Genomic DNA, 16740 nt, shown 5'->3' with positions numbered 1-16740 from the left:
ACTGGAGCAGCGAGTGTTTCTGCCCCCCATTCAGAGCTGCGGTGCTGGGAAATGCACGAGGCATGCAGATTATTAAGGATTTCAATGTAAAAGGCACATAAACATATTAATTGATTGGACTGAACACATAAATAGTAAGACTGCTGGTTTGGATAACTTAACTTTCAACTGATTCTTTTTGCACTGAAAATTTCCCACCATATTTGCTACCAAATGTTGCACGGGCGAGCTGGGAGAGGACTGATCCCAAGGAAAGTGGGTTTCGCCTGTATTCTCTTACAGACTTGGCGTTACTGATTTGAGGGTGTACGAGTGAGGGCGACCATCTGCTTTACATTTCAAATAGCTGTCATCATCCGACAGCTATCAGAAGACTTGTGATTTGGTAGAGGGGGGGAAAAAAAGTTATTTTCTCCATGGTTAACGCTTTGCCTGCAAATCTTTGTCTTTCAGATGGGAAGAGGAGTTTACAAGAAGAATGAGTCTGGAATCTATGGTAGAAACCTTGCGAGAGGTAGGTTTTGAATACTGTGTGTTGAAAGGTAGAGGTGTTCTCTGCACCTCTTCTTAGGCTAGTAATCATTTGAGTTTGTTTAATTAAAGAACTCTTCTAGCTAGAGCGGCTTGGCTGCGTTGCTGGATGCTAGAAATAGTGTTTGGAAGGAGAAGCAAGAAGATGCTGAAGTTTTGACAGAGCAAAGGCTGGAGGAGCTGGTTCTCTTCAGCTTGGAGAAGGGGAGGCTGAGGGGTGACCTCATTCATGGTTATAAATAGGGAAAGGATGAGTGTCGGGAGGATGGATCCAGGCTCTGCTCAGGGATGGCCAGTGACAGGACAAGGGGCAATGGGTACAAGCTGGAGCACAGGAGGTTCCATGAAAACATTAAAAAAAATTTTTCCCTGTGCGGGTGCCGGAGCCCTGGCCCAGGCTGCCCAGAGAGGGTGTGGAGTCTCCTGCTCTGGAGACTTTCCAACGCGCCTGGACGCGTTCCTGTGGGGCTGCCCTGGGTGACCCTGCTCTGGCAGGGGGTGGCACTGGGTGATCTTTTGAGGTGCCTTCTGACCCCCAACATGCTGTGATTCTGTGAAGAGGTGACATGCCTTACCAGCCCTCCCAGGATGAAGTGAGGAAGCACCTGCTGGCCCCTTCCCTCTCACCTCTCCCTGTGCTTTCTCTCGCAGGAGGCGCAGGAAGCCGAAGCTCTCCAGGAGGAGTTAAATGAAAAGATCGAGAGGCTGAAAGCGGAACTTGTGGTCTTTAAGGGTCTGATGAGTGATGTAAGTACGGGGCGGCGAGCAGAGCGGCCAACCCCCACCGCTTGTTGTGAAGTGTGCCCGCGTCATGCCAACGGCTTCCTTCATGAAAAGGTTCTGGTCGTAGCGAGTGCCGCTTTGTAGTGAGCCTTACGGCTGCCCTTACGATCTAATGCATCAGACAGTCCACCCTGCCCCCTGCTTCCCCTCTGGTCTGTGTAGAGATGCATTAACCTGCTGCTTAGCCCATGACCCGGACTCTTCCCTCCCTTTCCCGTTCTCCACAGCTGGCAGTGCCGGCAGCCACATCTGCAGCCGTTGAGGGGTGGAAAATTAACGTTGGAGATCTCGCAGGTTAGGGGACAGGGTGCATCACTGCTGGCAAGGGGACTTTGCTCTCAGTCGCTCAAAGTTGGGTTTGAAACGGAGCACGCTGTGTTCTCCCTTTGGGAAAGCTCTGAAGAGGTTAACCCAGCCTCACTGGTTCAGGTATCTTTTGTTTCCAGTGCTGCTTGGATCTAAATTTAAAAAAGAAAGGAGAGAGGAAAGAAAAAAAAACAACCAAACAAAAGAATACTTTGTTTTCTCGGGAATTTCCGCCTGACTCAGTTGATATTGACTTCCTTCAAAGCTGGGGCATCTTCTGTGCTACGACCGGATAATTTTCTTTTATTTAGACATACTGAGAGCCCGTAGTTGTGCAGATATCTAGAGAGATAAGCCAGGTGAACTTAAGTAAGGTGCCTTTTTCTGTAAGACTGAAGTAGTGCTGATGCCAGCACTAATAAGCGTAATGTTCCATTATGCTTATTTATTCTGTAATTTTGTGCAGAACTACTTCCTCCTCTCTTTTATATAAACCTGCAGAACCCGCTCCCTGGTGCCAAATACATTCTCTCAGGGCCTCTAGATGTGTTCATGTGAAATTTGACAATTAGCTGGCTCTTTTTTTTTGGTGTTTAGTGCAGAACAGGCGTGCTTGGGTAGAGAGGCGGTGTCGAAGGGAGAAAAGGCAACATCGCTGTGATGACTTTTTCGCCGAGGAAGACGATGTTGCTCAGTGTGTACAAAAAGGGTGGCAGCGCATGCAAACATCCTCCCCAGCTGGAGGGAAAGTGTGCTTTGGGCTTTGCAAACTCCGTGCAGGAAAAGAGAGCCTAAGGATGCTTGTTTTGAATTGCACTGTGTAAATATTCAGAGAAATGCAAAATGTTGGCAGCGACTCTTCCTTTCCTGCAGATAAGAATCCCTGGTACCTGTTGAGTTGATAAGATTGCGATTAGAGTGTGTCAGTGCTTGGAGATTCCTTCTCGGCGCGTTTGGGAAACAAAAATCACTTGTTCAGAAGTGGTCAATGGGCAGGAGAAGTCTGTCTAATAATTTAAAAACAGAAGGGGGGAAAAAAGAGGAGAAAGGAAAAAAAAAAAAAAAAGCAGCAAAAACCATTGCCCAAAGCTTTCTTCTTGGAAAGGGGATTTGGTATTTAAGAATGTTGTGCAAAGAGCTTTTCTGCTTTCCTGGTCAGAGTAAAAGCATTGCCTAGCCATTGAAATGGTGTTTTCTAACAGTAAGTCTTGTCTAGGCTGGAAAATACGCTTTTTGTCAAACAGCATTTCTTCATAAGGAACCAGCTGTACTGTCTAGGGGGAGTATCTCTTATAAATTACGTTTATAATTACTGCCCAGAGTGAAGCAAGACAAAATATTTTGCATGTAGTGTTTTTGCTAAGCTGGAAGCTGATGAGGATTTTTTTCTGTGTTGAAAGCTTTCATGGATCTCTTCAGATCCGGTCTTTGATTTTATGTTTTCATGGTCCTGAGTAGCCTGGACTTCGTTTTAAAAGCAGCTTCTCCTTGCAGGCACAGTTTTTCTGCCTGAAAGCGGGGAAGTGTTGCATACTCACCAGGTTTTAGATTTCATTCTATTCTGTACATGCTCCATGGGGTTTTTTCCTCCTTCAAAAGAAGCTTTATTGACCCATAAAAGTTTACTGTTGCCACATCTAGGCGTTGCTTTGGGGTGGGTGTAGCTTTTTCCGTGGCAAATCACTCTGAGCCGAAATTTTATTAGAATTGGGTACGAATGTTAAATGTTAGCTGTCTGGTCTATTTAGATTGTCCATTGCCTTTCCCAGAGAAGATGTAATATTATTTAAGAATGGTATGCCCTGGGGTTAGAGAGATACTGTGGGGTATCTCTTCTTTCCTGAACTGTATAATAATAGAAGATAATCACTACTGTCCTTCCTGCAGCCCATGACAGACCTGGACACAAAGATTCAAGAAAAGGCCATGAAGGTGGACATGGACATCTGTCGGCGAATCGATATCACAGCCAAGCTGTGCGATGTCGCGCAGCAGCGCAACTCGGAAGACGTTTCCAAGATATTCCAGGTGATTAGGCCGTGAATTTTCTGTAGGGTAGGACGAGAAGTGAGGGGACAAGAGGGAGCAGAGTTGAGGAGCGTGATCCAGGTCGTTTTGCCTTTTCGGGAAATCTCCCTACCTAGACATATTTTCATCTTTCTCGGTCTTGAAGCGTAGCACTCTTCTGCAGAAGCTGCTATAGTACGAAGAGCACGAAATTTTTAGAGAGTTTAAAAAAAAAAGAAAAAGTTTCAGGTTGACCTTTAAGACATGCTGATAGTCTGATGCTAGTCCACAAAGAATGCAGGGGGATAAAAAAGCGTTACAGGTTCTAGATTTGTATAAATGACTTTTTCCCATTTGTTCCCTTCACAGGGGAGAGGTTTTTAGCTTGTAGTACTGTCATCTGAACGTTCTTATTTCTGGCTCAAGCTCTGTGGCCAGAAATAACGCTTCTGTGGTGGCGAGCTCTGACTGCTTTGTGAGCCTAGAAACTCCACTCGCTTTCCCTGAGCTGTTGTGACTCCTTGGTGCTAGTAAGAAAGTCATTTAATTCGCTCCGAAAGCAAGAGGTTACAGCTCTGCGTGGGGCAAACCTGTGACTCCCAATGCAGTTGGTCTTCTGTCATAACTGCAGTTTCAATTGCGATTGACCCAGCTTCCTTCTACTTGAATCTAAATGTGTCATATTCCGTCTTTTGATAAGTCTGATGCTTTTCTCTGTATAGTGATGCCATATAGTGTGCTAAATGTTGTACAAAACCACTCTAAAATAATCCTTGTGGTCTCTACTGGCTGTGCTTTCTGGCTATAGTCGCCTGAATGTTTGATGGGCTTTTTTCTTGCGTATCCTGAAAGACTCCATTGGAGACCATTAGTTTTTCGAGCCAGTTGAGCCGTTGCATCGTGCTAGCAGTTCCTTCTGGTCTTTGAGGAGAATTGCTCTGTCTTTCTGCTCAAAGGTAACTGCAAGGTGCACTCTTAGTCAAGCATGCAGTGGTTAAAATGATCAGCACAGACACCAACACCTGTAGGTGATGCCCAGTAAAGGAAAAACTACAGTCAGTCGGGAGTGGACTATGTGTGACTCCTGTGGCACCATCTGTGAATATCTTTTCCCCGTCCTCAGAAGAAGTGATCCTCTGCGCCCTTTGCAGGGGTATCCCTTGAGTTCTCTGCACGTCTGCAACTTTCTTTTCTTGGAGGTTGTCCAGGCATTTTCTGTCAACCTGAAGCTGAGCAGTCTGCCTCTGCTGGTGGGGTGGGGATGACCCTGAAGTAAAAGCTCTCTAGAAAGGCTTCCCGTGTGCTTTTTTTTGGTGGTGGTTTAATGCTGGGAGCAACAGCCTGTGGTGGTGGCAGGAGAGGGAGAGTTCTGTCATTGCTCTCGAGCCTGCTGCCTGGGCACTCCGGCCGGCTTGTGCTTTGCCCCTTTATCATTCTAACCTCTGCATGTTCTCTGGTAGATCCTAGAGCGGCGTCAGCCGGCAGATGAACATCTGCAGAGCGCTGGCAGCCCGCAGCTTGCTTTGCTCTTCGCCGTTCTGAACTGCTTCCTTGTGCTCTGTGTTCACCACTCATTAACAGACGCGATTCCCGTCTCGAGTACGAGCGATCCCTGACTCGCCTGGGAGCTGACGGGCGGTTACGTTTTTGCTCAAACCTAACGGCTCTCCTTCTTTATCTCACGGCGCAGCACCTCAGTCGAACCTCGTAGTTACTGCTCTTCTCTCCAATTAAGGTGGCTTCCAAGAAGAAAGACCGCAAGCTCACGTCTGACGATGACCTCTCGGAGCAGGATGGAGACAACGGCAGGTTCTCCGACGACGAGGTCAGCTGCTCGCTCAACATCACGGATGAAATGAAGCGTATGTTTAATCAGCTGTGAGTATCGTGGGCAAAACTTACTCTGAAATGCGGATTTAATCCTGGAGCTCAAATATTGAGTTACTTCTATGTGCTTTCAGAAGAATTTTTTATTTTTTTTTCCTCCTTCGCTATGAATGGAACCTGAGCTGCCAGGATGGTGCATACTCAAAGGTTTTCGGGAAGTTCAAATAAAACTAATAGAAGTTGATTGTTGTTCCCCTATAAAAAACACAGGAATAAAATTAGATGTTTATATGCTGTTGTAAGAGTAAAAAAAAGAAGTGAAACCTTGGGTTAATTCTGTATGTTTTGCTGGGTATTAGATTTCTAGAGTTTTGGAAAGAACCTCTTGCTCCTTGGTCTAGATAGAATTTGACAATGTCACCAGAAGCTCAGTTCAAAAGGGATACAAGCTTCTGTAGTATTTTGCATGATTTTTCAGCCAGGCTCTAGGCAAATGGTGGTGGTGGATCTGCTCAGAAGCTCAGCTGTAGCAAGGGATGATAGTTTATAGATTCCAAGAAACTCAGTATTGTAAGCCTTGCTGCACTTGGTGACACTTTTGGGGGTCTCTGCTCTTTTCTTTTCCCAGAAAAAAGCCCCAGCAAGCGCCATAGGTCTGACTTTCCTGGCATTTAAACATCTGTTTCTTATGGCAACTTAAGCAGTGACCGCAGAGGGAAGAATTCCCAGTGCTTTCCCGCACAGCGTAGGACAATATTTAATATGTAGGAGCTTGCAAGAAATCCTCCAAGGAGCTCTAGCTCCTCTTCTGTTGTCAGCTGTTGCCAAAAGTTCTGTTTTCAGGGCGTGTGTCTCTTTCTTCCCTCCCAAATTTTGCGTATAGGAGGGCATGGTTTTTACTGAAGTTGTGGGTAACTCCTCTTGTTAGAGCTCTTTAAGATGTCTTTATGCCTTTATTAATAGTGTCATGAATACAGATTTTGTTTACTTATCCACTGCTGGAATTCCCTGTGACAGCAGATAGTGTATTTTTTTAGAAAAGCAGGAGGCTAGAATTTAGCTGCTAGGCTGACAATGCATTTAGTTTTTAGTTTTGTTCTTAAACCTGCCCTGTGGTACCCAGTTTTTATTGGTGCCACTAATGAAATTCTTATCTCCTGGTCCTGTCTTATCTGGTACATAGTGCTGTAGGAATCTTCCTGCATGCAGATTGGGTTGATGTAACACAGTGTTGATGGCTTATTGAAGATTAAGGATGCCTGGGTTTGGGGGCTTTGTGAGGTAGAAAATAGTAGCTTGCAAAGAGCTGAACAGTTTGCCTCTTATCAGAATCTGAAAGCAGCTCTCATTTTACCTGGAATGAACTTGATCTTTAAGTGTCTAGTATTAAAAAGTCGAAGCGTGTTTGGCTGAGCGGCAGTCAGGACTAGGAGCCTTTGCGCTCTCTGGCAAGGAGGTAAAAAAAAACTGATGCGAAGTTGAATCGTGTTGGTTTTTTTTTTTTAAATTATTTTTTAAAGCCATGCTGAGTATAGACAAATAGCCTGTCTCTTTTGCCAAACTCTTCAGCCTCCTAAAGACAATGTGGGACTCCGGCTTCCAGGCTGCGATGTTATCTGCTTAAAAGGAAGTGAGCTAAAGTAGTAAAAATGCATCAGGCTGAAATTAGCAGGCTGCTTCTGGGAGCGATTTCAGATTTTTGCCAGACCTCCTTAACGAGGGCAAGAAGCAGCTACCAGTGTTCTGCTCTGCTGCTGTTCAAACCAAAAGGGACTGGAGCGCCTTCTGAACTTTCCTTTATTGCACAACTGGCTGTGCTAAAGGAGCTTGGCCAAATAACAGTGTTAAAGGCCACTCTTGCCACTGTTTGCTCGCAGTCTTAAGTGGCTCTAGGAGCGTCTTTGTTGTTCAAGTCGGCCGTTCAGTGTTTGCACCCACCTGCACATCATTTTGGGGTTCAGTTTTGTCATGGTTGGTGCTTTTGAAAATAATGCTTTTCAGTGCTGGGCGGCAAACGTTGGCTGGACTTGAACAGGAAAATCAGCAGGGAGTCTTCTGGTGGCTGTTTCTTGTAAAATTCCTCGAACTGTATTTTCCCATGTATGAAAAGGATAGTTTAAAACATTTTTGTGGTTTTGCGGACAGGGGGGAAACTAATGCGCAGCACCATCTGGAGGACAGAGCTAGGGCTGTGCACTCGAGCCGGGAATGCGAACAAGGATCTTTTCTTCTGTTTTGGGGTGGCAAAGAGCCCGGGAGTGGACTTGGACAGTGGCAAAGCCCGTTTGTAAAAACTATAAGAGTTGTCTCCTTCATTCCGTCCTCATAGCCCCTTTTTTCCAGAAGATTAATTAAAGAACTGAGGGAGTGGGGCTGGAGTAGTTTTCACTGATGTTGTTCTATTGTCTTAACAGTCGTGAGACATTTGATTTTGATGACGACTGTGATAGTTTAACATGGGAGGAGAATGAGGAAACGTTGCTTCTTTGGGAAGACTTCACAAACTGCAATCCTTCAATTGACCTCCAAGGAGAGGTGAGTTTATTTCTGTTATTTTCTCAAACTATTTTCCGCAGAAACTGTATCCCTCAGCCGCTCTCTCAGCCACTTGAGCCTTTGGATATTTGACTGGTGATCTAGTTTGCCACGCAAACTTGCTTTGATTTTTAAAATCCTCTTAGTGCTTTTTCTCTATGGTCGCTTTTCAGTCTGTGCAATCAGTTTATTTGCCAAATTTCATTTCTCCTGCTCCTTCAAACTGAGTTATTTAAAAGTAGCGAGCGGGTGTCAAAAGATCTGCTGGTGCAGGAGCATCACACAATCTGTCACCCTAAGCAGTCATTTATCTAAAGCCCTAGATCTTCCACGCAGCATCTCGCTTTCTGTCTAAGATTATCATTCACACTTTAATTGTCAAAATAGTACGTGTAGTGCGGGGGCTGGGTACTGCACAGTTATCCTGATGGGGAGAAAAATGAACCTCGGCGTGGTCTGTGGAAGGTGTTAAAGTCCGCGTACCCCATTGCAAAGAAAAGAAACTGTGGTTGCGGGAGCGCGTAAAGCCCCGGGGATCCTCCAAGCCCATGAATCTTGTGCTTCCATCTTCCCAGTCGAGAGGAATCTCCTGATGCTGGTAGATAATAAACAGCTCGCTTTTAATCCTTGAGATCCTGCGTGCTGCCTAGTCCTGAGCCTTTTTCAACAGGTCTAAAGAGAAGCTGAAACGGCAAAGTCTGGCTTTGCGTGGGGTTGTTTTAAATGTGACGCTGTTCTTTGGTTACCGAGCGGCGTGAGAGCGGTAGGGGAGGAAGAATCCTGCCTCCTCGCAGCGCTGCTCTCTGTCGCGTGAAGATGCTGAGGCAGCAGTCTCCTGCACATTGTCTCGTGTTGGCTGCCAGGGGCGTGTTAATTTACATCTTCCCGTTTGTGGATCATTCTGGCGGAGTCTGAAACTGCGGAGATTACTCAGAAGTGCTAGGGCTGCAGAAAGCGGCGTGCTTAGCTACGTGCGGAGAGTGGCAGAGTGATAACGGGTAGCCATGTGCTGGAATTAGCGGCAGATTTATTTGCATATACCCATGTGTGCAAGTCTAAGCGCGGCTATCAGAGGAATATTGCCGAACTCAGACCTTCCGTGCGAAAACTCTAAAGGTTTTAAGAAGCTTAAATCCTTCTAAATGAAAATTATACAAGGAAAAGGGTAGATTTGGCTTGTAGATGGAGATTCAGAATAAAGACCGCTCCGTCTGTGCCTGGTCTTTAACACAGCGCTTTACATGCCTGAATCTTCCTTCCGCTGGCTTTATTCCTTTCAAGTTGTTACGCGGTGCCCTCGCCACCTTCTTTCCTGACCTTCCTCCTTAAAGCGCTTCTGCATATAAAAGGATAAGCGGAATGATTCTTGTAACTCGAGGCTGGGTAGCCTGACGTTGGTACCGATCCCGATAAAACCGCCGCCGATGTGGCCAAAGGAGGGAAACACAATTAATGCTCATCGACGCAGTTACGTTAAAATTTGTGTCTGGAAAAGGGAGGTAGGTAATAACGTGAAAAAGAGAACAATGACGTTGGTTTAGTCTCCTTGTGCCAGTGCTCTGTACTGCCAGTCCTAAAGGGAGGATGCTGGGGAGCTGCTGGCTGGCAGGTTGTTTCTTTCAGGACAGAATGTGTGTTTTTATCAGCGGTGTGCTGGAGCGAGCTTGCTTTGTCTAGCAATTTTTGGAACCAACAACAGGAGCATATGGAGACTGAAAGGACTCGAGAGTAGTAATAAGTAATTGGAAAATGAGAATTCCAGTGCGAAGCTGTGGTGTGGTCAGTGCAAGGGAAAAATCAGTTTCATGGCTGGAGAGCAGTTGCAATCTGTCTGAAGTGTGGAAGGTTTCAGGAAAATCCAGGGTTTTGTTTCTTTGGCATGTGTCAGGTGTATGTGTTTAATTGCTGGACTTTTGATCAGAGACTTGATCTTGGTGTGTACAAAGCCGTGGTCATGGTACAAAAATGTGTTTCCTGGTGTGCCTGGTTTTAAGAAGCAGAATATTCCTTGCCTGTGTAAAAATGTATTTAAAAAAAAATGTTCGCATGAAAGAGCGTATCAACCTGCATTTCTGAGTGAGGTTAAATAAGAAAATCTTCAGAGTGCTACTGAATTCCTTGTGTTTCTGGCTAATTCTTTGTGTTCTCCTTTCCCTCCCGCCCCCGCAGGAAGAAAACCTGGGAAACTTGATCCACGAAACAGAGTCTTTCTTTAAAACGAGAGACAAGGAATACCAAGAAACAATAGGGCAGATTGAGGTAAGGAAGTAGTTCATGACAGTAGGAATTTTTTCTAGTGGGCAAACACACCGGTTCTGGTACCCACAGAGGAAAGGTGAATGTCCATGTATCTTAGAATCCAAAGATGTTTTCCTTTGACATACCCCTGGGATTTTTTCTAAGTACCATTCTCTCTGCAGCGCTCTTGTCGAGTAAGCACAAATCTGTAGCTGGTGGAGAGAGAACCTGCAGAACAAAGAGAATAAAAATGCACTCTATTATTCTTTTCCCCCCCTATTTGTCTCGCGTATCCACTGTCGCACCGGGAAGTGCTTTACAAGACCTTGGAGGCTGCCAGACACAGCAGCTGTAGCTTCCCAAGTCTTTGCCCTGCCTAGAATATGCTTTCATTAATTACTGCGTGTTGACAAACAAGATGCCAAGCAGCAGGAAAAAAAAAAGCAAACACCTCGGGCTGTTTTAAAAACAGTGTTGAGCTCTGATTAAAATACTTCATAAGCTGATGAATATGACATTATGCAACAGTGAGGTTAAATGTATATTGTGGGTGTTTTGGCTTGGCTCTGAGCTGCTTTAGCAGCCCCACCAGTATGGAAAATTGAGGGAAGCTGGGAGAAGCTGCTAGCAACTCGCCTTAGGCTGATTATTTTTCTCTTTATTTCTTGCAGCTGGAATTGGCCACGGCCAAGAGTGACATGAATCGCCACCTTCATGAATATATGGAAATGTGTAGTATGAAAAGGGGCCTGGATGTGCAAATGGAAACCTGTCGCAGGCTTATCAAAGGCTCAGCTGACAGGTAATAAGATATTATTACCATTCCGCCTGGGGTGCTTCAAGATTTTATTTTGCTCATTTCCTGCCAAGTTGTTTTAAAGGCAATAGTATCGTTTTGTCCTCAGGCTTTGTCCTTAGATAATCTCGTTGTGTTTGGAGTCAAATATCAGTCTTAAAAGAAACCCTGTCACAGTGCGTAAGTTCTTACGTACAGGAACACTTTTAAGGATGCAACATCTATTGGTGAGACCAGGGATCTCTAACTTGAATGGATGTTTAGTCTTAACATTGCAGATTAGAACTCTTAAACAAAAACCCAGATTAGATCTTGACTGTGGATTTACATGAAGAACTCGGGTTTTAGTCTTCTAATCTGTTACAAGCCCTCTACCATGAGGGATTTTTCTTACCTCTTGCCCACCCCCAGTGCACGTTCTGGCCTAAAAGATGATCAGCTTTGAGTTTTCAAGACTGAACATATTGTGGTTGATCTGCAGGATGCTCGCTGGACTTAGTTTCCATTTCCCTATCAGTTCTGATAAGGCAAAGTAACCTTTTTCTTTAAAGGTTCCTTTTGTTCTTTTTTTTTTTTTACCTTATGCCATTAATAGTTTGGCTTTGGTTTGTTGTTTTTTTTTTTTGTCTAAACCTTTCTCTGAATTGTTCTGCAGAAATTCTCCATCTCCCAGCTCTGTAGCCAGCAGTGACTCAGGAAACACAGATGAAATTCAGGATGAGTTGGACAGAGAGACGGATGTGGAGCCCATGGTCAGCTGATACACAGTTGGAGCATTCCAGTGAAAGGGAAGACACAAGAAAAGATAAAAACAATACACTGACTGGGGAAACAAAAGACTTGAAAGTCCTTGCACAGGGTTTCTAAGGACTCATTCCTACACGCATCCCCACCCCACCCAAGGATTGGTGCTTTAAATTTCTATTGTTCTACAAATCATAAATGCAGAGTCCTGTAAGAAAACACGGTGTTTTAATTGTGCCTTTGCCCCAAGCTGAGCCACTTTGAGCTCCAGTGGAATATTAATAGCAGGTGTTTTTATAAAAAAAATAATATTATTTAAAAAAAAAACCATATCTGGTAGCAGCAGAGAATGGTGCTGCAAAGGCTCTGGGTATTTCAATATGCTTATGGTTTTATTGAACTGCTGCACTGATTGGCAAAAGGAATGCTGGCAAAAAGGGAAGCGAACCCAAGACAATTCCGATACAATTACCAATGTCGGGCACAAAACGGAATGCCTCCAAATTGAACTGTAAACATTTTAAAATAATAGCGGGTTTAGAGAGAGCTTTTAGGATTAAGCCAGTTATACAATGTTAAAAGGAATTTCTTCATTCCATCTTTCTGGGTGAAGGAGCCTTTGAGATTTGTACAAGCTTTCTGCTAGACTCCAGAATCTCGAGCAGCAGGTCTCAGCTCGGTGGCAAAGCAGGTGGCCAAAGGAGGGTTCAGTGGGGTGGGACTATCACTGATAAACTACTATGCAAAAAAAAAAAGAGAAAAAAGAAGAAAAGGAAAAAAAAAAAAAAAGCTCGCCTTATTTATACGGAATGTTTGGTCCCTGCTGGGTTACAGTTATCTCTTGGGGGGAAAGGAAAGCTAAAAACACATTTGCACATGTTAGTTATCTGTAGAGCTTCTTTCGAGGAGGAATGTCGTATTACAATGCCTTTGTTTCCACTGATTGGATTAAGAGGGGGATCAGCCCTTCAGTTGTTTCGTCTTGTCTTTTTTCAGGATTTATTTTTTTTTTAAACCGTAGCGTTTGCAGATTTTACTTTGCTGACAGGGAGATAACTCCTGTTTTATGCTGCTTTCAAGACGTTTAGAGTTGACACGCGGCGGTATAGATGTAGGCTTGACGCTGGGAGAGTTCCAGACCACTGTTCTTCAGAAAAACTGAACATCGGAAAATACTGTAATCCTTTCCAGGGCGTAGTAAAAAGAAGCCCAAACTTAACTGCTGCCCTAGAATTAGCAAAGAGCAGCCATGTGCTTTCTCTGTGAGAAAGTGAGGAGATCCTGTATTTTTTTTTTACACAGGAGAAAGCGGCAGCAAAAGTCAGGTGGCTTGGGTGGTATTCGAGGAAGCTCCAGCATCATCAAGCTGGTCGTGGTTCTTAATGGGAATTGTAGCACCTCAGCCAGGTAAAAACAGGGTATAAACCTCAGCCAATAATTCTTTGTTCGGTTGTTTTTTTAGACTGAGATTGAAAGTGTAGTTAATACTGCCTAAAGGTAACTGTGTAGTTAACTAGCAGTTGCAAGACTTGGAGTAAATACCAAATATAATTATATTTTTCCTGCCAGGAAGCTTAGAAACTGTGATGTAGGAGCAGTGCTAGGACTGGGCAGGCAGATTTAAGCACCCCCTCAGTGTTACGGAAGGGGAAGCTGGCCAATCTTTTTAGCTTCCTTTCGTTTTAACCTCTCTGAAGTATTGATCTGAAACCGGCGGGGTGGCATCATAAGCATCTCGCTGCTGTAGAACAGTGTCGCTCTTCCAAAACGAGCACAGGTGTCTCGGGGAATGGAGAGCTCTTGGGCAGAGGCACCGCGGAGGGTTTCTGCTCCCACCGTGGGTGCAGTAACATCCTCTCAGTCCCGGGTCGTGGAGGCCCCAGGTCGTGGAGGGCCGAGGTCGTGGAGGCCCCAAGACGTGGAAGCTCCAGGTCATGGAAGCTCCAGGTCATGGAAGCTCCAGGTCGTGCAGGCCCGAGGTCATGCAGGCCCGAGGTCATGGAGGCCCCGGGTCGTGGAGGTCCCAGATCCTGGTGCCTGGCATTTGGCCCCTCTTCAGATCCACCTCCTGCTTTTAGACCACGTCATTTGAACGGGCATCCTGTGGGTTTTCAGGGTAGGGAAGAGTCCCGGGATGATCCGTTTGGGTCCACGGGGCAGAGCTCACGATCCACAGTTGATGACTTCTGTCCAAGAGAAATAGATCCAAGGATATTCTTGTGGTTTCCTCCCTGATGGAAGTACTCGGTGCCGTTATTCGTAGAGTAGCTCCTTGGATTCTCTGGTGTGGGTCAGGGGCTTTTTCAAAGCCCGTTGCAGCATGTAAATGTAGATAACTTTTCTCTGGTAAAGAAACCTGATTCCAAAGTGCTCATTCCTGTTATTTCTTAGGTGGCCAACTTGGCAAATGTTTGCCAGGGCTGCAAGTTGAGGCGGGGAGTGGGGGGCAAGAGGTGTGATATTTTTTGAGGGGCCTGAGCCTGCATGTTTTCGATAAATACTCTTTAAGGTCTTCGAGCCCGTCTGAACGTCAGCTGCTAATGCGTTGTTTCTCACGAGGCTGAGAAACCATCTGCCAAAGCTGAACGTCTGTAATGCTTTAGTGACTTTGGGGGAGGCGGCGTTAAACAATCTCCTTCTGAAATGCCCTTTGGTACTGGAGAAACCAAGCGGTTCTAACAGCCGTCCAGCCTCGCTGCTGCTCTGTTATTTTTCTTTAAAACTCAGTGGCCGAGCATCGTTTGGCACTTGTAGCTGGGACAAAGGTAGGCGAGAGTATCCAGCGAGGGCCAGGTGAGGAAGCTGAAATTCAGCCGTGCAAACGAGCTGCTTTCCTACAGTTTTATCTCCGAGCCATAATTACGAGGAGCCTCTGCGACAGGGTTGCATTTGTGGGTAAAGCGTAAGGGATGTGGGTCTCTAGTAGAGGGCGTAGAAATTACGTGTACGATGGTGACGTGTGTGACGGTAAATTGCCATGGTTGTCGGTGTCTGTTCCTTATAACCGTACGTAATCCATTTTTAAAGAAGGTGTTTTCATACGTGGGAGTGGGGTTTTATTTTCATTTAGGCTGTGTTAGGACTCGGCGGATCGACCTTTCGGGAGTTCCGAGGGTTGGTCCTTGATAGTTTTTCCCCTTTGGTTTAGTTTTGAGCGATGCTGCTGATTTAGCTGACAGTGGTCCTGTTCCGTTTGTGTATAACTGTAGAAACCAGATCAGAAGCTTGCCAGAAAAAAAAAATAATTGTGAAAATGCTGGAAATTATTTCAATGACCTCTTTCTTTTTCCTTTGTAAAGCTGTAAATACTTTATTTTGGTTTTCTATTCTTAATGAGGTGTCATATTGACACTTTTTTAGACTTGTGATCAGTAAAGAAATCCTCCTCATTGTTTCTCATTTTTTAAAAGGGGATTTCGAGGAAGCAAATTTTTTTGCTTGTTAGCAGTGTAATAATAGATCAGATTCCTAAAATGAGTTTGTACAAAACAACGTTTTCAGTCAACAAACAGCAGTTGCTTTTGTGGATGCATGTTGTTCAAAAATGTCCAAAGAATAATGTGGTACAAACTTTTTTTTTTTCAAAGACTTAGGAATTATATTAGTTCACACAATGACAAAAAAGCGAAATTCTTTAAAAATAAAGTGTTGTGAGGGAGGGAGTGTAATGAAACTTATCTAAGCTAAATGTGTAATCTATTTATAAAGAACACAGTATATATTCTATTTTTATTAGAGGTTTTTAAACAGAACTCTGTTAGCAAATGCAACTATTCCCTTGTAAAGTATCTTTTGCTGTGATGGGACTCCCCATTCTCAAACGGTTTCAAGCAACGACATGGAAATAATCGAACGGGTCTGGCTGTGAAGCACTCGCCCATCGCTTCCTCGGAGCGAAAGCAAAACCAGTTAACAGCTTTTCTGCCCTTGCAGAGTTATTGCTGTTTCCCCTGGGTTTATTGCTGTTTCCCCTGGTTTATTTTTTTAATTCCCCTCATTGCAAGGCATTCTGGTGTTTGTCTACACCAGCGTCAGTTGGAATTAACTTGATAAAACAAATAGATCAGAATCGTGCCTGAATTTAAAGCTGCTACTAGGGAGAAATTTTTATTTTTCATAACCATTCTGCCAGCAAAAACACAAAAAAGTGGGGCCGTTGGTCCCAAGGCTGGCCGAGGAGATGGGTGGGTGCTCACAGCGCTGCCGTCCCCGTGAAGCAGCTCTTCCCTTGGCTCTGGAAAAATGTTTGTGTTGGAGGACACGAGGGAGAAAACTGCGATACCGGGAAGTCTCTGCTTGTATTTCACGTTTGGGAGTGCTTCATTTTAGAGTTGTTTCAAGCACGATTGATCACAGCAAAATTAAGAAACGACAGCTTTCCCGCGGGGTAATAATACCCCGATGAGGATTTTCCACGTTGCTTCTGGACTTCGGGTTTTGGGTTTTTTTTAATTCTTTTGCCCTGGTCCAGGACTTGGTTGCAGGTTTTCAAAATCTTTGTCTTTAGTCTTAAGTCACTCAAATGCTTGATTTTCAGCTTTTGGTAGAATAGAACTTCTGTCAGTTTGAATTTTAAGTGAGAAAAGAAATTGCCAGTCGAGGCAACACACAGTATCCTGGTGTCAATAATGCTGGTTTTAGAGGTGAACGTTACCTGCCAAATTCTTAATCCCTTGCGGAGAGGGGAGCTCAGAAGGCTTGAGCACGAGTCGTTGGCAGAGCAGTGAAGAAAGACTTGATTTCTTTTTGTCTGCTTTTCTTTTTTTTTATGTAGTTCAGTGTCTTAAGACCCTTCCGCACTTGCGGGAGCCTGCCAAAGCTTCTCTTTTGAAGAAGCAACAAATTGTGTTTAAGAAGTGGGTATTTGATGCTTCTGAAAACCACGATTCCCTCCTAATTTGAGGCACTCCAACGGCGAAGCACTTGTGTAAGCAAAGGTGGTGCTGGTAGGACTGGCTGGCTCCATCTTTGCA

The 16740-nt window shown here is 44.7% G+C and overlaps 1 protein-coding gene across 1 annotated transcript; it reads left to right on the top strand.

Annotated features, from left to right (window-relative positions):
- The first annotated feature begins 459 nt into the window (after nt 1-459).
- IFFO2 (intermediate filament family orphan 2) lies at nt 460-11878 on the top strand. Its single transcript, XM_009878582.1, has 8 exons — nt 460-514; nt 1183-1278; nt 3508-3648; nt 5363-5505; nt 7869-7989; nt 10159-10248; nt 10899-11029; nt 11679-11878. The coding sequence occupies exons 1-8, from the start codon at nt 479-481 to the stop codon at nt 11782-11784; spliced, it is 864 nt and encodes a 287-aa protein (XP_009876884.1). The 5' UTR covers nt 460-478; the 3' UTR covers nt 11785-11878.
- Nucleotides 11879-16740: the final 4862 nt, after the last annotated feature.

The sequence above is a fragment of the Apaloderma vittatum genome, unplaced genomic scaffold (assembly GCF_000703405.1).
Source record: "Apaloderma vittatum isolate BGI_N311 unplaced genomic scaffold, ASM70340v1 scaffold17941, whole genome shotgun sequence".
Taxonomy (NCBI): Eukaryota; Metazoa; Chordata; class Aves; order Trogoniformes; family Trogonidae; genus Apaloderma; species Apaloderma vittatum.
The sequence above is the reverse complement of the archived record's forward strand: the minus strand, read 5'-3'. Positions and strand labels throughout refer to the sequence as shown.

Coding starts and splice junctions, on each gene's coding strand:
- IFFO2 (XM_009878582.1), top strand. CDS start 479: ATGAGTCTGGAATCTATGGTAGAAACCTTGCGAGAG. Junction 515..1,182: donor TGGTAGAAACCTTGCGAGAG/GTAGGTTTTGAA, acceptor TTTCTCTCGCAG/GAGGCGCAGGAAGCCGAAGC. Junction 10,249..10,898: donor AAACAATAGGGCAGATTGAG/GTAAGGAAGTAG, acceptor TATTTCTTGCAG/CTGGAATTGGCCACGGCCAA.